General features: G+C 35.8%; 1 protein-coding gene across 4 annotated transcripts in view; it reads left to right on the top strand.

Annotated features, from left to right (window-relative positions):
* The window catches only part of fstl5 (follistatin-like 5), a 158,495-nt gene that overhangs the window by 5,166 nt on the left and 129,444 nt on the right, over window positions 1–23,885 (top strand). For 2 of the 4 annotated variants that reach the window (XM_051860491.1, XM_051860493.1), the window contains exons 2-3: window positions 17,072–17,207; window positions 22,123–22,156. In XM_051860491.1, coding sequence (XP_051716451.1) covers window positions 17,072–17,207; window positions 22,123–22,156 — 170 coding nt within the window. The remainder of the gene's footprint in view (window positions 1–17,071; window positions 17,208–22,122; window positions 22,157–23,885) is intronic. The other 2 variants (XM_051860492.1, XM_051860494.1) reach the window with 1 other exon arrangement.

Below are 23,885 nucleotides of genomic sequence, written 5' to 3'. Positions count from 1 at the left end.
TTTAATGTTGAGTAGACTTCAAACCTAGAATGAATTAAATGGTTAGTTCACCCAAAAATAAAAAAAAAATTCTGTCATTAATTACTCACCCTCATGTCGTTCTACACCCGTAAGACCTTTGTTCATCTTCGGAACACAAATTAAGATATTTTTGATGAAATCCAAGAGGTATGTGACTCGTCCATAGACAGCAATGTAATCACTACTTTCAAGGTCCAGAAAGGTATTAAAGACATCGTTAAAATAGTCCATGTGACTACAGTGGTTCAACCCTAATTTTATGAAGCGTCAAGAATACTTTTTGTGCGCAAAAACAAAAATAACGTCTTTATTCAACAATTCCCTGTCATTATCCTTACGCAATTGACGCAGTAAGCACAGTGAAGGCTTCCGTTTTTACATCAGAATGCTGGTTCAGTATTGGCCAAAGCTGCACACGTGAGCAGCACGATGCATGCGTGTGATGCTGACGCAGGAGCCGACCAATAATGAGTCGGCGTTCTGACGTACAGTAGAAACTGGAAGCACTGAACGTAAACAACGTGTGAGAATAACACAGAAGAGAAGATATTGTTGAATAAAGTCATTATTTTTATTTATTTTTTTTGTGCACAAAAAGTATTCTCGTCACTTCATAAAATTAAGGTTGAACCACTGCAGTCACGTCGACAGTTTTGACAATGTTTTTAGTACCTTTCTGGACCTTGAAAGTTGTGATTAAATTGCTGTCTATGGACGAGTCATATACCTCTCGGATTTCATCAAAAATATCTTAATTTGTGTTCTGAAGATGAACAAAGGTCTTACGGTTGTGGAACGACATGAGAGTGAGTAATTAATGGCAGAAATTTCATTTTTGGGTGAACTAACCCTTTAAGGGGGTCAAATTAAGGGGGTTTATTTATTTATTAAAAAAGTAATTTAAATGCTTGATTATTCCATTACTCCTCATAAATAAGACAAATATAATATATGTCACATTGGTTTGGGTTTTGTTCGTGTTCATGTCCTTTATTTTGAAATTCTCATAGTCATGTTACCTGGTTTCTTGTCATGTGACTTCCTTGCCCTCATGTGATCATGTCTTGTGCTTCCCTTGTCTTATGTGTCATGTTCTGATTGGTTGATCGTCTTGATTGTTCACAGGTGTTTGTTGTTAGTCATTAGCATAGTTAGTATAAATAGCCCTCATGTTTCCATGTATCTTGTCTAGCTTTGTCTGTTTAACAGCTGTTTGGCATTTCCATTTTTCTCAAGCCATGTTAGCCAAGGCTTTGTTTGTTTTATGTTTGGTCATGTTTACGAAATAATGCTGCACTTGGGTTCTACCTGCAGTGGACTTGTTACTATATAAGATGCCGTTTAACAAATATTTAAAATATACCACCTTTATGTTGTTTCTACATTATTTTGAAGATTCAGTGTGAAAGTATTACAATATAAAATATATTAAAAACTTTAGTGTTAGGTGTGATTAATCGTGATTAATTACAGAAAAATGTGCGATTAATTAGTTAATTTTAGGGCCTGTATAAATGCAGTTAATTAATCTTGTATCTATTAAACTCAAATCTATTGAGTATTTCAAATCTGACTTGGCTGACTTGATCTGTGCTTGATAGGGAAGATTTGTGTTTGACAGAGCGTATTCATTACATACTGGAATTGGCTGTGGGCTTGGAAGAATTAATTAGGATGTACAACCACCGTTTTGAAGTTGAATTGATTAAAGAAGAAAGCCAAGCTTGGAAAGGTGATTTGAACACACAATATTACTATTTTTACTGTATCTATCTTCAGCCTTGGTGATCATAAGAGACTTCTTTCAAAAACATTAAAAAAATCTTAATTATTCCCAACTTTTGACCGGTAGAGTAAATCTTGTGAAGTGTTACTAGTGTACAAGCTGTCTTTCATTTGTATAAAACCATTTAAAGGGGTCATGAATTGAGAAATCTAATTTTCCTTGATATTTTGACATATAAGAGGTCATGGTATAAAAATATCCTTTAAGTTTCAGAGCTCAAAACTTCTTTGTTATTTCAAAAAACAGCTTTTATTGAAACCAAGTTCATAAAATGACTCGTTTCTGATTTTGTCACATTATTACGTCATAGTGTGACGAAAGACCGCCTCTGCAGAAGAAGATCAACACCTACTTCTACATCATTTCCTCTTTAGCCCCACCTACCGATTCAAGCATGTCATGTAGTAGTAAATACGAGACAGACGCAAACACAAGATTATTCCAGAGACAAAACTAGAGATGCCTCTGAGGATTACAAGATGTTTTGCAGTGTGTTTTCTCTGTGTTCTGTTCCTGTTTTGCCTGTGTTCCCTTTACTAGTTTGTTTCCATGGTTATTCACTGTCAGTTTCGTTGTCCAGTATTGTTTGTATTAAAGTGAGTGTTCTGTTAGAGTTAATAAAGACTGGGTTCCAATCCTTCGTTGTGCGCATTCGTCCCACACCACTATGTTACACTAAGATTAAAAAAGCATGGATGAACCAGTCAGATCGTATTAGTAAGACAATGTTCGTTTGTTCGCTTCATTTTACTTGCGGATTCATTTTTAAACAAGACATAGTTCAACACAAGCTTTTCAGAGAGACTGAAAATAAAAGATGATGCAGTGTCAACTACATTGGATCGACAGTAATTTCGCAACACAAGTGTGACTAACAGTCTTTTTACCATGTCAGACTATTGCTTTGTCTGATACAGATCGTTTGATATATACTGAGTATTTATACTGAAGCGCCGCAGGTCAAACTGATGATAGTTGTGATAGTTGTGATTTCCTGTTCTTTCCTTTGCTTCGGCATTTATGGAGTTAATGCATTGTATTATCGCATACGGAATAAAGCGCTGCTTTTTGTTATTGTTTTGATCAAAGCCATTCGCTGTAATCATGAATAAAAGCTTCAGTGAGCAAGGTTTTCTGTTTTGTCATAAGTAAGACATTACAAAAATTTAATTTTATCTAAAACACAACACTGCAAATGTGCTTATTCCTGTGCCCCATGATGCTACCTGTGAATTATGGACGTAACTTCCTTTAAGCTGTAAACAGTCAGTGAAAGGCTCGCTGTATGAACACAATAATATGTTGTTTTTTTTAACTGGGTACAATGAGATGACATTATTCTACTCACCCTTCAACTACTGAACATTAAAAGGACATTTAAAAGTAAAAAAGCATCCACAAGGTACTTTCAACAGACCATGAATAACCCCCAAAGCAGGATTCTTTTCACAGCAATAACGGACGGGTTAAATATCACTGTAGTAATATATATCTATATGATATAACATACGTTGCCTTAATCAAACATGTTCATTAACTTAAGCATTGCGTGATACTATTTCAAAGTGATTTCCATCATTTTGACAGATAATTAATTATATTTACCTGTGAAAACAAACCTGAAAAGAGATGCGAGCATTTGAGGAGAAAAACGAGAGATTATTTCTTGCATTCCAGTGAATTATTAATGGGATATATCGTAAATTAAATCGGTAGAACAGACCACAAATGTGCAGTATATGTTGTCCTTTTTCATACTATTACAGCGGAATGCAAAGGGAAAACGTAAAATAATCATGAGGAAAAGAATTCAGCTACTGAAAAGAGCTCTTGCCATAGATATTCTTGTTATAACTTGTCATGCTAAAATACCACACGTTACATTATTCTCATGATGTCTGAAAATAAAACATGAAGGAAAATTGACAGCTCATTTCAGTCAAACTGACGCATAAGCTTTATTTGTAGGGCATCCTTCGATTCGTTTCAGTCTTTTTGAATGGAAGTTCCCCAAATTGGAAGTGCCACCCATAATTCAAAACGTATATTAATAAACGTATATATAAATTCGTCAGGAATAAGGTGGATACGTTTTTCACTTTGTCGAGGAGGATGAACTATGAATAGCCAATAAGAATGACAGTGTGACAAACAGTGGCACATTCATTCATAATTCTGTCTCATTAAACACTGTTTATCATTTGTCAACTATAACTGTGGTAACTCCAAGTACTTAAACTTTATTTGCCACAACCAAGACTTATAAACATATGTAATACGCATAAATGTTTCAATTTGTTTCAACTATGTAATGAGATATTTTTCAGCATCGGAAGTTTTCAAAACAATTCCACATGTGTAATGGTGGGGACATTGAACACTATTTTAATATGCAAAACTATTACCCAATCATAGCAGCTGGTGTTTACTTCCAAGTCTTAAATGAGGCACGGCCATCAAAACTGAGTGTTCGAAAGAGAGGGTCAAAACAGAATGGAAAATAGTCTATTACTTCTAAATTAGGATGTTTTTGATGTAAAATATTGATAACATTATAAGTGGACCTCAGAGAACATTATAAAATAAAATAAAAAATGCAGTTCATGACCCCTAATATGGTTTTGTTTTTATCCCCTTTATGCATTTATCTCTGTTATTTATTTATTTATTTTAATTATTATTTGTTGTCCTTTTTCATTCCCAGATCTATAATTGCATTTGTGCATGGTCTATATAAACTCACTTAGGGCAACAACCCATATCTAATCAACTCATTTCTATTGAATATGGTGAATCTGTATGGCTGACTTGATTTCTGCTTGATAGAGAACATTTGAGTTTGACAGGGCATATTCACAACATACTGGATCTGGCTTTGGGCTTGGAAGAAATTAATTATATTGTACAACCATCGTTTTGAAGTTGAATAGATTAAAGAACAAAGCCGAGCTTGGAAAAGTGATTTGAACTCACATAGGGAAATTGTCAGGATATTTTCAGCTTGTTCTCAGGCTTGTTCCCAGATTGGTGGGCTGGCTGTCTGATCCTACTGATGCAGTGTGTGTGTGTGTGTGTGTGTGTGTGTGTGTGTGTGTGTGTGTGTGTGTGTGTTCTCTAGGTGCTCTAGGTGTGAGCTCTGGAGCATGTCTGCACACAGACAAAAGGCCAGTCTTTGTGAAGGAGGGTTTTTGGTTTTTAAACTCTGGCCAATGGGGTCATGCTCTTTTGGACTGTCATTGTGTATTATATGTGTGTTTCTCTCTGTGCGTGTGTGCTTGCATGCATGTGTGTGTGTTCGTGTTGTGGGATACGCAGAGCCTCAGTTTGACAGCCTGAGCTGCCTTACTGAATGTCACATTTTAATGGATGCAGGTGCCAATTTCACATGGTAGCATCTGTCCCGAAATACAGGTACAGCTCTAGAAAGCAGTGTATCTGTTGCATAACATAACAGAAGCTGCGTCCTGTCTCTCCGCTCTAATCTCACCTCGGCTGGCTGCTAAGGTTGAGTGTGTGCACCACATTTAATGACTCCAGATTACCCGGGGAGAAACGCTAAGCAGCCCAGCAATGTCATGACAAACTAAACTAAAAGCTCAGGATGCTTCATTGCAGATCATAATTTTGTAATGACACTGACTCAGACTATGAATAAAATAAATTACTTTAAATTGCACTGTTAATTGCAGAAGTTTCATCGTGGAATACAGATGCTTTTGTTGTGTCTAAAAATATTAAGGATAAAATTATTGTTAATGGAATATTTCATCCTAACTTAATTCTGTCTTCATTTACTCACCCTCATGTCATTTAGAACTCGAGTGAGTTTCTTTCTACCATAGAGCACAAACAAAGAAACTGTGAAGAATTTCCTGGTTGTGTTTATCTTGCATTTATAATACATGAAAAATCTTTGGAGATGTAGCAAATAAATAATTCTTTTTGAGTCAAATCTTTTAAGTGAACCATTGGTTTTAGTTAAAAAATCCTTGACTGATTCTCAAAAACGCACTGACTCAGTAATAAGGTTGTGGCAGCTCACAGAAACAATATCAGAAAATAATTTAAATTTTGTCTGTTTGTCACACAGTTTCTTTTGTATAAACTTAAAGCTGCTGTTCAAAATGTTCAATGTTCAAAACTATCTCCTTACCTTAGCCCAATTCACAACGGTAAGCTTGTAAGAATGTTTTATAATAAAACACGGTACTGGTGGGTTTCCACGAGAAAATTCGAGCATGTAGCCGTTTGTCTTTGCGTCATTACGTCATGTCTGTAAACAGAATGAGTCCCAGCTAGTAGGCTATATACCATGTGAGGATGCTACTAGTAGCGGATCATTTATAGCCTTTTCTCACAGCAGCTGAAATAATTAAACTAATCATTTTGATGGCGGATTGTAATCCAGAAAGGTCCAAATACTGATGTTGTTAACATTAGAACAAACATTTGAGAACAAAATTTAACAATAATAATCATTTGCACGGTTTGACGTGATCCGAGCCAAGCGATCGTTATATTTAATCACCGCTGGCAGAGCGATTTATGCTTTTTTCTCAGTCGGTCAGAACAAAAGTGGCAGATTTGTTACTTACTCCTTTAGATGACATTTTCCGGTGAAAATCCTTATTTTTGGTCATACTTCCAAAACGTAGAATCTGTGATTCTGAAGTACAGTATCCACACCGATGTGGTGACTGAAAGCAAACATTAGATTCATCCGCACGAGGAGCCGTGCCGATGCACAACCCACATAAAGATGATAATTCCGCAAATAACTGCAATTGCAGGTTTCAAACAGAGATGGCAACAAAGAGGCAAAACTTACGTACTGCAGCTTTAAAGTAGAATGTGTGAACTACTTTTATGAACTACTTTTTATAGTACTTTTACATCCTGAAACTTTAATGACTTATTAATTGTAATCGCATTAAAAAATATGGATCATGCTTCAGAAAATCTCATTTTGTGTTGTACAATAGAAAGTCATACAGGTTTGGACATGACATGAGGGTGAGTAAATGATGACACAATTTTCATTTGCGGGTAAAATATCACTTTAAGATCTCATCTTTCGCATAAGGCTAAACCCTTCGAGTGAATTTAGTGAAATGTAGGTTGAGATGGATGTTTTGGGGATGGTCTCAGTTAGAGGATACAGTACTTGAGGGGGAGTGCAAACAAGAGAGCTCCCTCAGGCATGACTACTTTACGAGTGTTTGGTCCTGTTGTTACGCCTCTCATCTTATTAGATTTCAAAGAGCAAGACCACACATGCTCAAAAACGAGAGCAGAACCATTTAGAGAAATCCTTATGCTCTGCCCAGGGGACTGCCTTACAATCTAGGCTGATTAGCATATTACCCAGCGTGCTCAGAGAACTCATGTTTGTGGGTGGGGGAGACTGCGAAGTGAGTCATTCAAGGTGGGAGAACCCCTATGGGAGATATTTCAGAATGCTCATAGGTATGTTTGCACATTAATCTGGTTTTAGTCCAGTTGAACATTGGCTTCGATAGGGACCAAATGGTTTTATCAAGAGAAATAGAGATGAGATGTGAGCCATTGTGTGTAATCTCCCCTCAGCAATGTAGCACAGTTGTGATAACACAGACAAGTCTTCTACTGAAGTTGGTGGCTCAGTTGCCTCAATTCTGAATTTGATTTGAAACTTGTTTATCCTCCTGGATATGTACGTCTGTGCTGGATTTCAAGAAAGATTACCTCTAAAGAGTGATTTAGCTCTGAGCTCAATTTCCACGTAAAACTGGAAGGATTTACGCATTTGTGTCTCCGCTCTGTGTTAGACCCTTCTGAGCTGAACAAGAAAGGAAACAGGAAAAGTTCAAGTTTAGACTTGAAAATGTTGAACCTGTTTTTTTTTTTTTTTTTTAATACCTACAATGAATGATTCCCCCTTTTTGCACATAAATTCTTCTTCTGTTGCCATGCATATGTTTTTTTAATGTATTTATGTAGGCTATATACACACACATATTGGTTTGAAAACTAGAGAGCCCCTAAAGGGACGTGGTGAAGGGAAAAAAAAAAAAAAAGATATGGGAGAAAAAAAAAATACTTGTCAGTGCTTTTGCGTTTTTTCTCGCCAATGTTTCACATTTCCCCTATAAATTTTGCATTTACTGACAAAATGTTTTGCGCTGTGAGAGGGTTCGAATCCCGGACGAGCCCCCAATTATGTTACGTCCCCCTATATACTTGACGTCTAGAGGTTATGGGGACGTAACACATGAAAATTTAATAAATAAAATGCTGTTAAAAGTAAGATGCTTTGCTCTATTAAGGAGATGTGATGTGTGAAATTAAGAAACAGGCAAAGACAAAAACTGAATTTGTACTTGCTTTTAGTAAGAAAAATAATTCAATGTAATAAAACAGCCAATAATACAATAAACAGTGAACCAAATATACATCCAAAACAAATAAATATCTATTTACAAATTATATACAAAAGTAAAAGATTAACCGATAACAAAGTGAAGGACAAGAGCGGTGCTAAAGAAAAGAAATCAATAAAACATAAACACGTTAACTAAACCCCAACACAAACGTGTGGACCCGATGACTGGCAGGAACATCATCCAATCATAGGACCTATGAGATGAGATAGTGAAGAGAGAGAAAAAAGGAGAACAACCCTCCCAAAACAATACGGGACGTAACAGTTCCCCTCAGAAACATTGCATTCTTTCGCAAGGAACACAAAAGTTTTGCGAGGGAACACGAAGTTAAACTGAAGCATTAAGATATATTTTCTGATTGGAAAACAATGATAAAATAAAATAAAATAAAATATTCAACAACATCATCAACAACATCTTTGGCACACTGGACAAAATGAAACAATTACTTTGCATTATACTCAGCTTATGCCATTTATGTTAAAATTAATAACTTTTAAAGTTTGAATTATTTTTGTGTACGTTTATTTCCTTATTATTAAGACTTCTAGTTCATTAACTTATTATTATTATTATTATTATTAAGCAATTTTGGTACAGTGTTGGGTCAGCACTTGATTCCTAATGGAAATCTGGGATGAGATATAATTTATTGGATATTTTCAAATGCAAAATGTCCATGTAAAAAATGTAAAAAAAATAACTAAAAAATCAGTGCACTGTTGACACACGTGCATGAGCACACACACACACACACACACAGTTACACATTCTCAACTTTTGACATTTCTTTATCAGTGACATTTCTTTAATGCACAAAGGACTTAATAGGAGATATGCAGTACAGCTCTGTGTTCAAAGCATGCAGCAAATCACGCTTTTTGTGATTACAGTGCTGCATTGGGAGAGATATCTGTATAACAAGATAACACGTCTATGAAAATGATGAGCAACAATAAATAATGCCACCAGGTACACACGAACAGAACGTTTACACAAGTCCTGATCTCTTTTCTCATCTGTGATTGTGTGTTCCTGCCAGCATGTTTTTATCTTTGTTTTTCTGCAGACTTTGTATTCTGGGTGTAATGAGTCAGGGATATTTATGTACTCTGGGATGGATAAAGCTTACTCTCCTCATGCTAATCTGGTTAAAGAACCAGCACGTGGTTGACCTGCCCGGCTAAACCCTGGTTATGTGAGGTTTATCTGGTCACATGAAGACCTCTATGTGTGAGCTTGAATGTTTTGCAACATTTGTGATGTGATAGAAAATATTTAACTCATTGATAAAGAAATTTTCTCTTTGTTAGTGCCTTGGTTTCTAGTTGAAGTAAACTCAGATATATGGCTTAAGCCATTTTAATTTACACTTCATTACTCTTACTGAAGATTGTTAAATTGATTTACGTAAGAGATGTTGCACAGAAACAGAATACACAGATGATAAATTAAATATGGAGAATGTTAGACCTTCATTATGGATTTTTCATTACATCTTAAACATGTAAACAACTCAACAAAAGAACATTTAAAAAAAAAAAAAAAAAATCTTATACATGACTCATATACATGCTTTGTTTAAAATCATCCATTGTCATTACGATTTCTGTAAATTGACAAACCTGTAAGCTGGAACTTCCCAAAGGGACCTGAACACAGCATACTGTAAGCTATAATAGTGTTAGCTTAGCATAGTAAGCTAAATATACACATAACAACTTTTGACTATTTATTCTGCTCAAAATACACCAAAATGTGTAAAAAGCAACTTTCATTTTTATCTTATTTCGATCCTTATCATGGAATGAGGCAGAAAATAGACGATTTGTAGCTTTTTATACATTTTCCAATATACAGCAAATAAAGGGGAGCATGTGGGATTACCATGGATGCATTGTGGCGGTAACAATGTGTAACGGAAGCAAGATAGTAAGAGCTGTGCATGTAAACCTCACTCCCTTAGCCTCAAGAGGCACAATAGTGACTGATGCTAGAGGCTGCAGTTTTTAGCGTCCTTGTTAGCAAGCCCACCTCCAATGCTGGAAACATCAGTTTGAATCTTGCTCAGAGTGGTGTGAGTGGTAGAACTGGAGGGGTTACAAATGCATCCTGGGTTTTGACATGATAAATTAATTCAACAAGTTAATTGTAATTCACTTTTCTAGTGGTAAAATATAATTTACTTTGTGGTTTCTTGAATAGTTAAGTGCAAGCAGAATGCATGTGTTTGCTGTTGTTGTTTTTTTGTACTAGTCTGTTGTAGTAGTGTAGTAGTTTGCTTGACATTTACATTATTGCTTATGTCTGTAATTTTTCTGTGAAATACACTTTTACGTTTCATTTCCATTCTGGCTTAGAAGAAAGTTTTTCTTGTAAAATCACTTGAGACTGCATGAAGAGCATGAATCATGAAATGTGTTTATTGGCTATGTTTTTCATCTGTAAAAATGTTTCTGGCTCTTTCCTGTTCTTCTGTATAAACAGAAACAGCCTGTTTTCTATTTTAATATATTTTAAAATGTAATTTATTGCTGTGATGACAAAGCTGAATTTTCAGCATCATTACTCCAGTCTTCAGTGTCACATGATACTTCAGAAATAATTCTAATATGCTAATTTGGCGTTCAAGAAACATTCCTCTTGCTATCAGTGTTGAAAACTACTTAATATTTTTATAGAAATGGTTACACTTTTTTTAGGATTCTTTAAGGAGTAGAAAGTTAAAAAAAAAAAAAAAAAAAACATCATTTATTTGATACAAAAATCTTTTGTATCATTGTAAATGTCTTTACGGCCACTTTTAAACAATTTAATGTGTCTTTGTTAAAAAAAATTGTTTATTTTTTCCTAAAAAAAAAATTACTGAAACCCCAAATTTTTACCCCCAATGCTGTCATCAAATGACATGGTTATGTAAATGCTTGGGCAACCTCTGATAAATGAATCAATAAGAGAGGTGTTGCACTGATGAAAGCTCATTATTTATTTGAATATGGAGAATTACGACATAAACATATAAAATCCAACCCGATCTCACGGCAATTCGTACGTTTTTTTACGAGGTTGCTAAATCGTGCGAATTTGTACGAATGACCTACCCAAAACCCGCCCCTAAACCTACCTGTCACTGGGGTTTAGACAAATCGTGTAAATTCGTGAGGTCGTACGAATTAGCCACCTCGTAAAATACGTACGAATTGGTCGTGTGATAGCGTAAAATCCATCAATTTTTATCTAAATGTGTGTGCTTTTGGAATAAAAGCCCCTAATGAAACACTTCACATGACAAATCCATTAACATCCTACACTTTAAAAAAAATCCCCGTAAAATTTACGGTAAAAAAACGATAGCTGTGGTTGCCAGCACTAATTTATATATTTTTTTATGGGACAACACTTAGTTTACTGTCTAGTTTACAGTTCAAAACCATATAATTTAAAGGTTTATATTGTAATAATTATGTTTCATAACTGGGGTTTTTTACAAAAAAAAAAAAAAAAACGTTAAATTTACGGTAAAAAAACTTATTAACTGATATAATGTTAATTTACCATAATTTACCATACTTGTGATTTAATATCACAAGTAACCTGCTCTGTCTTGTCTGTCGACGTGTTGTCAGTGTCCTCTTTGCTCCGCAATGTATTTTTCACTCTGTGTGGCGTGACATGGCCATGGCTTGTCGGACAAAGCAACAGTAACTAAGCGGGGCGGGTCTTTGTGAAGGTTTAATTAACTGTTTTTCACCGTAGCATTTTTACAGTCTTTTACCGTTAAAATCACGGCCATTTTTTACAGTGTAGATTTGCACTTGTGACACAAATATGATACTATCTCTGAAAGATTTCTGTTACAAAACAGTGATCAAATATTGAAGTTAAAGACTTAAACTATATATATAGTTTGTAAAAATGTATGAGTTTTTTTTTTGGCTGTAAATATAAACAGACCTTGGGCATGAGAGTGAGGATCCTGTGCACCAACAGGTTTTTAATCACTTTACTGTTTTCCAGCTCTGCTTTACAACTTTAATAAGGAAACGCTCCATATGAGTGAGTTTATGAGCATTGCAGATGTTCATAAACTCATTAAAATCTCCCAGTTCACCTGTAGGTCTGAAGTAAAAGATCCCTGGTCATTGCTGACCTGCAATAGAGTGACAATGTTTTTTTTATTCTGCAGTGACAATGTATTTTACTGTCAAAAATAAGCTCTGGGATCAACAGGAAAAGGTTTGTGATAATTACACATTCTGTGCATCGAGAACATAACTTACATGAATTTTGAAGCCTAAATACAATCGCCAGAAATCAAAAGCTACTATAGGCTATAAATGAACTACACCATGGTCACTCAACTGCAATGTCACCACCACCAAGCTTCTGACAACTCTTTCAGTCTTTTTAAAAAATAAATAAATAATAATAATAATATTCTCTAAAAAATGTAAGTTAGAATAGTTTGCAAGAGCATGATTATAAACACAACGAGGCTGTGAAAGTGGACTAGTGCATAGATGAGTTTACCTGTTCGGCATGATGATGTTTAATGTCCCTGAAAACCTCTGTATTCTTATTTAGCAACTTGTTAGCAACCACCTTTTTCAAGACACTTAGCTTTAAAAAATCACGAGTGGGGTATTACTGGTGTGTTTTATGTTTAATGCTAATTTGTGTTTGGGTTTTGGCCTACAAAAATAATGCCATCCCTCCAGCACTCTATTGTCAGCATGTATTGCTTGATAACGAAATATAGGGAGTATTTCATACTGTTGCATTCTGTCATCAATCCTACTGACCCTCATGTTGTTCCAAATGTCTATGACTGTCTTCTGTGGAACACAAAAGATATTTCGAAAATGCGTTTTTGCCCATACAGTGAACGTCAATATGGTCTGATATGTTTAGAGCCTTCTGAGTTTCAAAATATATTGTGTTCTGCAGAAGAAAGTTTCCCTTTAATTGAACTAACTGTATGAGATATAAACCAAAAATAGTTAGTGGTGGTTGAGAGTTTTGCAGGTTTTCATTTTGCGAGATGACATTTAAACACTGACTGCAGTTTAATGATATTGAAACAAAGCCGAAGAAAGATATTTTGCATGACCTTTAGGACACTCATGAGGTTTAACAGTATTGCAGGCAAATTCTGTCTTTTTTCAACACAAGCCTCTTTGTACAGTCCAGTATAATTATAGGTTCTGCTGACAGTTTACACAATGACAGAAAAGTCACGTTGACACAAATGGCCAACATCTGTCACTGCCCACAGCCCAACGGTTTGACAGACTGCAAAATACAGGCGAGATTTTCACAGGGATTTGTTAGTGGAGCATTTCCAAACTTTAACAGTCGCTGTCACTTCTTTGGACATGGCGTAAACAGTTGCATCTCAAATTCTCAGGATGAGACACAGGAGGGAGCAAGATTGCAGAAAGATCTGGGTTGCGCTCTTATGAATATACAAAGAAATTACACTATTTCACTGTCAGAATTTGCTGAGAACACAATAAAGCTGCCTCCAGGGGTGTAGGAACAATTATGAATATTAATTAGACAACTGACTCATGAATATTATTTAGGTTGCGTGACATTCGTCAGTAACTGAACTGAAAAGCAGGTAAAAGGGTGTCATATAAGGATTTCATGTTTACTGATCGATTTTAGAAAGAGATGCTTTCAATTGGCAGAGACTTTTGCTTGCTTTTAAATCACAGATCATAAACGTGCAGAGCATAATTAGGTCCAAAATAAACATTTAAAAATGCACAGACATGAGCAACAGGCTAGGGAATAAAAGCAGGGAAAGTAAGACAAAGTAACTTTTTTTTCTGACTCTCTCTGTATGCTTTGTTGCATGATGAATGTTTTATTAGGTCTTCAAATTCACCCCAGCTGGTCAGTTTAGTTTGATGTTGAAAAGACCATTTCAGCCGAAAACATATTTGCACAAATGAAACCAACACATAAATGTTTTTTTTTTTTCTTCTTCCCCAAAGCAAACAATTGTATGTACAGTAAGTGCTAATAGAACGGTGTGTTTGTTATTGCTGTAGCTTCCAGCCATGAAATCCAGTAACCAGACCTTTGGGACCGCTGAACAGATTTAAGCGAACAATGAAATACTGTTGTTCTGTATTTCTTGAACCTGTGTATACTATTGATACACTGTCCTTTTGTGTTATACAGTGTGTAATCCAAATATTTATGCATCTTTTGCAACCCTGCATGTTTTAGTCACAATTCACAGTTCAATTAGTCAGAGCTGTTTCCCTCAGCAGAGAGTAACAAACAGATTGAATTAGATGTAAGCAATGCTGCTTTCTTAAATGTACATGGTGTAGATGTCCATCGTGGTAAGTTGATTGGACCCATATAAATGCTGAATAGCCATCAGGACATATGTTGTGGTCACCACCTGCAAAAGGACCTTCCTGTCGGAGTTGACAGTGATGTTGTTGGTCAAGATTTAGGCCAGATGTTTTAGCCCCCTGAGGAAGTGGAGATGTTGTCTAATGCCTTTTCTCTCTCTCTCTTTGGTCTTGTTGATGTTAAGCAATAGTTAGTCTTTTATAGCCAGACTTTTGAGTCTGGTTCACATTAATTTCTAGTGAAGCTTTACACTCATTTAATTTCAAAAGCAGTTGTTGACTCTCATTTCATCTTGTAATGTTTGCAGTTGAAGAGCCACTTTGGCAACCTTACCAACCTCATATGGTCAGTTTTGTATGACCAAAAACTAAACACTTTGTAGAGGGTGGCATAAATTATTACTACAAAGATTACAAATGTCTGCAATGCCATTGTTACCAACACAGCATTATTACTCTAGTCTACTCAAGCATGGGGGTGTACCAAGAGACGGAAATAGAGGATGGTTCAGAAGATCATGCTCTGAATACATGGCAGCACTGATCAGTAAACAATCACTGCTGCTGTGACTGTGGGCAAGTACAGTTTAGATGCAATAGGAGACATTCGTACCGCTCTTCCTGCTGTGAGACTGTCACACGATGATCTATTGTGAACATTGTGAGTGATAGACATCCCTCATTTGAAAGTCAATGCCAAGACACTTGGCATAGATGTGGCATAGACGATTTATGGCCACCTGATAAAGTTATGATGACTGTCCCTATAGGTGGTTGCACAGCTTTCAATCTTCCTCCTTAATGCTCCCTCTCTTTTTGGCATACAGACAGCCTGAAATATGACAGTCATGCATGGCAAGATTGAAATAAAAGCACAGATGGGTAGCACAGGTTTGCATCGAGAGTGCTTGCTCATTTTTGGGCCAGTCATGTGCCTGATTTCAAACTGATGATGTGAAATATGGATGGTGCTTGGACAGCTCAATGAAAAGAATATCTTCTGAATTGCTTGGTTCTAAAAAACCAATGCCATGTCATTCTAAACTATTGTTTCCATTCCAAATCCCTGAACTCCTGCAGGACAACTCTCTCACACAGCAATCATCCTGGGACCTGTGACGAGGGCGGCCTCGGAGTACATCCTACTCATTTGAAACCATAACAAAATGGTCCCCGTTGCTTTGTACTATTATCCATATTTACTGATTTTAATTTGTTTTATTTATTTTTCTATATATTGTTGTTATGTTTATGAGCTGACTTGTTGCTTCATTGCTTTCTCTGACAGAAACTCTCAAGGGACTTCAAGCTCCAATGAAATACTGTGCGCAAACATGGCACATTTGTTTTTAGTGAATGCAAATATATTTTTAGATACCTTATTTTTTCACATGTGGAAGGGGTTTTCAGTCTTTTAGATGCCACTGAACCCCAAATTCTTCGATGTGAAAAAATGGATATTGTTCAATAATAATAATTTCTATTACATTGCATTATTACTTGTTTCTAGTATTCTACACTGGGTTACACTTTATTTTAAGGTGTCATTGTTACAGTGTAATTATATATTTAAGTACATAGATTAATTAACAACATGTACTTACTATAGGGTTAGGGTAGGATAAGGGTTTGGTTGAGGGTTAGTTGCATATAATTACGCATAATTAACTATTATTACTATGGTAAGTATATGTAACAAGGACACTGTAAAATAAAGTCTTACCATACACTAATGTTTATTTATTTATTTATTTATTTAAGGCATTTTATTATTTATTAATTATTTTAATCATTTTATTTAAATCAATTTTTTTTATTTATTTGTTTTAATCAATTTTTATTATTTTTAATGTCTTTATATTAATCATTTTTATCATTTATTTATTTTAGTCAATGTTCTATTTATATATTTAGTTAGTTTCTAGTTAGTTTAATCTTGTTTATATACATACATACATACATACATATATACAAGTATATCATTTTATTTTATTTTATTTTTACACTTTTGCTCTCTAAACTTTTACACAGACACCCTGGGGGTCTTTGGACCCCCGTTTTTTTTTTTTTTTTTAAACCACTGATATAAGGCATGAAACTGTTTCATATCAGGACTTAATCTAAATGTTACCTCAGTATGTGTGCTTGACTTAAAAAGAACTGCAATCTAATGCGCTCTCCGTCATCACAGTAATATATTGATCCTTTTTCTCAGCTTTATCTTTATTTCCTCATGGTGCTCATTATTCCTTAATTGATTCAAAGTAGATTTAATCTTGCCATTGAGTGTGGGCTTCTTATTGAAAGCATTAGTTTAAACCCACAGTAGATTGGCATCCTCCTTTGTCTGCTCTAATTAGCTGAGCTGTGATGCATTGTTTGTTTCAAAAGGCTTTAAATGCCCCGCTTGACTTAACCTACACGGTTCGTTGTTTATTTGTGTATTCATGTCTTTTATTTTATTACAGGAGGGTAATGAGAGGCTCCAGAAGATGGTGGGCAGCTGTCCTGCTCTGGGGGGCAGCGCTGATCGCAGAGGCACGTCCAGGCAAAGAAGGATTTAGCCCGCTGGGGTATCGACCTCTCGTCAGATTCCGTCACAAGGTATCGATTTTTCCTATTTCATTAGCCATCCCTTTACAAGAGGAGACTTCTGTGTGGCCAGTTACAATGCTAATTGCTATGGAAATCCGCATGGCATCGAGCGCTTCTGGTTTGATTATTGTCATGAACCGAATATCAGATATGCATAACAGTATTTCTTTAGACTAAAACGTATTGGATCTTTCGGTCTGGACATTTCAAACTCCAGGCGAAAACTCCTGCTGCGCTGACATCATGATGAAAGAGCGCAGCGTGATTGTGTAATTGAATGTTTATTGACTGGCCATTGCAGCGAGCTTTGTGGACACACACAGTCAGATACCAGCAATTGAGGCGTAATGCAGCTCTAACAAGCTCCACTGGTTCCCTCTTCTCTTTTTCCTTCATCATCTCCATGAGCGAACGTTCATATTATGTAACGGATCAATTAAATTCCGACTGAGGGAGGGCACTGACTGACAGAACAGGGACTCATGGGAACACTTTCCTTTTATAACAACATAAACAGCTGGGCAGGGGGTCACAAAAATCGTCCCTTTAAGACATGTTTATTTTCCAGTTACCGGAAACTCTAAACCTTTGATGAAAGCTTCTCTTGAAAATGTGGTCTGGAGTAAATTAAGTAAATGAATCGTTATTGATAATGTAAAATTTACATCTTTGCATGCTCCCTGTCACACTCATTACACTTTAAAGCATTTCTCATAGCATCTTGCATTCTTTGCATCTCTTGCAATACATCTGCAGCTTACAAACAGACAAACTGAAGTGTCGTTGTTTGCATGTTAAACCTGCTGGTAAATCCAAAGAGACAAGTACTTCAATAACACGGTGAAACTGGCGTCTTCTCCTCCTGAGTCGTTACCTAGCTACATAAACAGCTGCCATTAGAGAATTACTGTTAGAGATGATGTAGTCATGGCATAGTCCTGACCCAAAAGTACAATGTGGAAAGAAGGCAGTTCAACCAAATGAGAAAACAGCCTGAGAGTAAAAACACACCCAGGCTTTTAGAAAATATTCTCTCCATTTCTCATCTGTTACCGATTCAGACAGCTTTTAGTATTGTCATGCTATCAAAATATTCCATTTATGCATGCAGTTTGGTGTTAATTATTAGTTCATTAGAATTTGACAGATGGCATAGGCAGATATATGCAGTGTTTTATAGATTATGGGCTTCCTGTGAATTTTTATTTCTTGTAGGGAACTGATACTAGAGCGTTAGTATCATGTCAGCCAATTTATTCTTCTAATGTGCAGTGCAGTTTAAGTCTGATTTATTTACAATAAATCTTTTAGCATTTTTTATTTATTTAGCAACAGAGGAAAAGAATGGGATGTTTTACATTTGTTTTGCATCTGAGAAATAGGGATAGTAGTAATAATAATAATTATAAGATTATTATTATTATTATTGTTATTATTATTTTGTGCAGTGTTGGGGAAAGTTACACTCTAAAAAAAATGGTGCTATATAGTACTATAAGTGGTTCTTTGGCTCGTAATCATAGGGGAACCACTTTAAGTGCTGTATAGCACCAAATCTTGGTGCTTTAGTGGTTCTTCGGCGGTTCTTTGGGATGGCTGAGGTGCTATATAGCACCGCTACCGTATACAGAACCTGTTAAGCCCCTGTATGGTTCTTCAGTGGTTCTTTGGGGTGGTTAAGGTGCTATATAGCACCACTGCCGTACAAAGAACCTGTTAAGCCCTTTTAAAAGTTCTTTACAAGCCAAAGAACCACTGTTGGTGCTGTTTTGCACCATTTTTGCACCAGTTGAAGAAATAAAATGCGATATGGCACCTCTTATGGGTTCTACATAGCACCATTTGATAGTGCTGTAGAGAACCTTTAAAGATATGGTGCTACATAGCACCAAAAGTGGTTCCCCTATGATTACGAGCCAATAACCACTTTTTTTATAGTGTACTTTTAAAACTGAATAAAGTATATGCAAGTATATGAAGGAAATGCATATTCACGCCTGTACAGTAAAGGGCGCAGCTCAAGGAGAAGGAATTTCAACACTTATTTCTAAATCCAATCTAAAGTAATTTTTGCTTATTAGTACAGTATGGCTGAAGTAGATCATTGATGGTCAGCAGCAAAGACTTTGTTTAATAAAGTGAGATTAAATACATAAAGTGTATTTATTTGTGTAATTTGTGTAATTTAATATTAACTATTACAGGATTGCGTAAAATTCTGAGATTGCATTTCACTGTTTTTATTCATTTTGAGGAATACTGAATGTATTTGTGCAAATGAGATGAGTAAATGCTCACATTTACAATAACCATCATGTTTACACAGCGCACACAACGCCTCTGCACTTTATTTCTCTCAACATAGGGACAGGAGAGCTGTCAGTCAATAAATGTGAAAAAGTAACTTGTGTTACTTATTTGAAAAAGTAACTTCGATATTTTGTTGTAAATTGAAAAAGTAATGTGTTACTTTACTAGTCACTTGAAAAAGTAATCTGATTACGTAACTCAGGTTACTTGTAATGCGTTACCCCCAACACTGATTATGAGCATTGAGCATCAGTTGACATTAAACTCTTAAAATAATGTGGAGCTCAGTCTTAATGTGCCCCACTAATAAAAGTGGAAGATCACTACTACCGTTGTGGTTATAAATGTGGTTGAAGTGCACATTTAACCTATTGACCCATTAATTCTCTGAAGGTAACCTTGAATATCCCACTCCACTCAAGTATCAGTGTTGTTTACTAATGCTCACAACTCTCTTATGTAGACATTCATTTAATAAAGCTAGAAATTATGAATGAAGATGCCCTTTGGTCTTCTCTTTCACTATTAATTGTTAATGCTGTCATAGGCCTATCAGAAGGCATACATAGTTGAAGTGCACACTGTGGGAACATGTAGTTGGCAGTTTTCTTACAATAACTTTCTCATCAGACCACAATGTGTGAAAATATCCATTAATTGCAAAAAACAGCCTCAGATAAGAATGTATTTTATAGAACAAACCAGAAGCATTTATACTTATTATAATTATACTTAGTGTTCATGTTATAATAGAATCGTATATTAAGGGTCATATCGTGTCATTTGAGTGGAGTTATTCCAGCAATATAAATTCAAAAGGATGGCTGGCTAGGGTAAGGGAACTGAAGTACCAAGCATGTGTTTCAAACAGGGGGAGGTGTGTTGGGCGAGGGCTGCAGGGTTGAGCCTGTTTTTCTGGCACAGGCACAGAGATAAGCGGTGACCCCATTAGCTTTCCCTCAAATCGGCCTGCTTCAATCATCATGAGTAATTCAGCTTATAGTATGAAGCTTTGTCCTGCTCTGCAAAAGCCAATCTCCTGTCAAAGCCAAAGGTTTAATTCACAGTAGCCCCATCCTTCCTCTACCTACACTCAGATTATGGCCCAAATTGGGCTCCACCCCACATTTAGACCAATAAAACAAACTAGATTTTTGAGTGACAGATGGCGCACATGTCAGATAAAGCAAGGAGGGCGGGGTCTTGTAGGATCTTATTATAGCTGCGATTTCATTTCTGTAGTTCAGTTGCGTAATTGATGTACAATTGATTCCAGGAAGTTAATCTATTCACATAGACTCAAAAGTCTTCAGAGCGTCACAACGGAATGAATGAGCTGTTACCATAAGATAAATGCTCCCTCGACTATTGCAGGAATGTGACTTTGAACATGAAATGAATAACAGTTAAGGGCAATTATACTCCTTCCTTGATACATTGAATCAAGAAACAACCAGCGTATACATAAGTTTTAAATAAGAACTGCAAGGTCAGATGGTGAAAAGAGGAAAAAAATGGTAGGTAAAAGAGAAAGATCTGGAGAGAAGTGTTGGTGACACAGACACCATTCAAGTACACTACAACACAAGCTAAGAGGAATTGTAAGTGCGTAACTGATGGTGTTTATGCTCCAGTTAGGAAGGTGCTATGGTGAAACTGTCTTTTTAACTGGCACCGGAAGGGGAGGGGCAACATTGGTTTCATTTTGGACAGATTGGACAAATGGCTCCAAAGCCCTTGGAAAACAGAGAAAGCTTGTAATTTGCTGCCTCGTGGTAATCACTCAAAATTAATCGAATAATCCCTCTAGATATCCTAATTATCTCTTTGATCTACTTATATCAAGACCAATTACTGATATATTTACTGATTACAGATTTTAATGCTCAACTATACAACAAAAATGTATTTAGTCACTATGCATACTGACACATACTGTAATTCACGAAGCATTAGTTCACTTTATATGCACATTTTATATGCACATTGACTTTCATCATATGGAAAAGAACAGCTTGGAAAATCTAATCTTATGTTGTATTTTACAAGAAAATAAAACAAGGTCAGAATGACGAGTAAATGATGACCAAGTTTTCATTTTGGGTCAGCTAAAGCTTCTGGTTTAGAATTTTGTTACATTTTTTCTTTTATTTTTCATCCTATGACACTGTTGTATGTCTTCCTTGGAAGCAAAATGATAGCTAACATTAACATTTCCCATTTGTCTCCTTAACGTTGGAATAAAGCATCCTTTAACCTTTAGAAATAGACTTGTTGAGAGACTGCCGCACCCTGGCTGGTCTGAATGAATGAATCATTTAACTCATACTGACAAATAATTCAGGCACCAACATTTTGAAAGAATATTCCAGCTTTCTATGGCAATATGCCATAGAAATTATGTACAACATACTTTTAAAGAAAGAAAGGAGCAGCAGTCGTTTAAAAAAGTGCATTGTTAATGTAATAATGCAATTGTATGTAGAAGTAAAACAGGAATCAAATGTATGTGGGCTGTGTAAAACATCAAATGTCAAGTGTGTGGATGTCTCTATTGACATACTGTACTGTGAATGTATTGTAAGTATTGTTTTTCTTTCTGTTCTTGTTCCAGCAGGATGGGATCTCAGAGAGTTTACGGATTAAAGGTATGTACAATCCCCACTTTTCTCTCTTTTTTCCCTTTTTAGACACTTACAATGCAAATATATTATTAAAAAAAAAAAAAAAAAGGACCAAAAGGTGCCAGGATTTTACCATGTTTTTGAGGGGACAGTTTAGGGGAACACTTCAAAGTACTTTGAAGTAAATATGGTTATGATGTAGTACTTTGTTAATAGAGTATTTGTGTTGAGAATTGAGAATTTGTTTTGGAGCAGTATTGGGTAATCAAGCAGGCAGCATATAGCCACATTAATTATCATGCTAGCAAACAGTCTGTGGTTTAAGGTGTAAATCATGTGTTGGCTATTGCCCAGCAGTCATCTGTAATTAAGATGGCACAAGAGTTAGTCAGATGATGCCAAGAACCTACAGAGAGCGCTGAGATGTGAAAAATCCATCTCACTCCTCAGTCTCTGTGTGAGGTGAAGTCCCACCATAAATTTTATCTCCGGTCAGCTCAAAGGTGCATGTGTTAGCAGCTCCTTTGGCTACAGGTAATATAATCAGACTTTAATAGAGAAGCAGACTGTATTACTGCAGAAGGTCAAAGCTGAGTTGGCATTGTGATAAAAGACAGGAACTCACTTATCTACAGCTGCTCAATCAAATGGATGCTCTTTGTTTTTATCTTCTCTGCCTTTTTAAAGTCAATGAGCTTGTTTACATGCACATCCATACTCTGATAACTCGCAAAAATCAGCTTATTGAAATAACTTGTTGTCCCATTTTACATACAAACCAATAACCCAGCAATGCAAGTAAACTGTTTACAAGACTTTTTTAATAAATCAGGGACATCAAAATGTAATCATTTGTGTATATGACTCAGAGAATTCCATATGTTATGTCGGTTGTGATGTTGAACAAAGCATTAAAAACTGAACAGTATTCCAGTGGAAAACTTACAAACTCGTATATTATCCTCTCATGCAGTTACGGATGCAGAATTTTGATTGAACCACTTCTACTTCGACTGCATGAGATGAGAACACTTTATACCAAGAATTTTATAATTTCTTGGGTTAGAGTTTTAAACTGTATTTTCTCAAAATGTTTGCTCTGTCTGGATGCGTTTGTTCACCCAAGGGTTTGTTCCAAACCCGTAAGACTTTTGTTCGTCTTTGGAACACAAATGAAATGAATGAAATCTGAGAGACTTCTGTCCCTCAATTGACAGTTTACGCAACTGACACTTTGACGCTTCAAAAAAGTTCATAAAGAGACCATAAAACTAAACCATATGAATTTAGAGGTTTAGTCCAAATGAACAGATTTAATTTAGGCTTTTATTCACATAAAAACAAACATTCACATTCACACATCAGTTGTGGTAAAGAGAAGCTCAAGCATGTTCGCTTGACGTGCGAGGAACATGAGGTTCATTCTCATGTTACGCAGCAAGTTTGAGCTTCCTCAAAAGTTTTGTTCTTGCGCATCACAGAGGTTCGGTTGAGCTTCTGTTAATGTTTGCTGATCAATGTTTGTATGTGAATAAAAGCCTAAATTCAAGAAATCGTGTTTTTTCAGAAAATTTTTACTAAACCGCTTAATTCATATGGATTAGTTTTACGATCTCTTTATGAACTTTTTGAAGCGTCAAAGTGGTAGTTGCACAGAATGTCTGTCGGACTGTCGATTTCATTAAAAAATCTTTTTTTTTTTTTTTTTCTGAAGATGAACTAAAGTCTTACGGGTTTGGAATGACATGAGGGT

The sequence above is a fragment of the Ctenopharyngodon idella genome, chromosome 14, assembly GCF_019924925.1.
Source record: "Ctenopharyngodon idella isolate HZGC_01 chromosome 14, HZGC01, whole genome shotgun sequence".
Classification (NCBI taxonomy): Eukaryota; Metazoa; Chordata; class Actinopteri; order Cypriniformes; family Xenocyprididae; genus Ctenopharyngodon; species Ctenopharyngodon idella.
The sequence above is the reverse complement of the archived record's forward strand: the minus strand, read 5'-3'. Positions and strand labels throughout refer to the sequence as shown.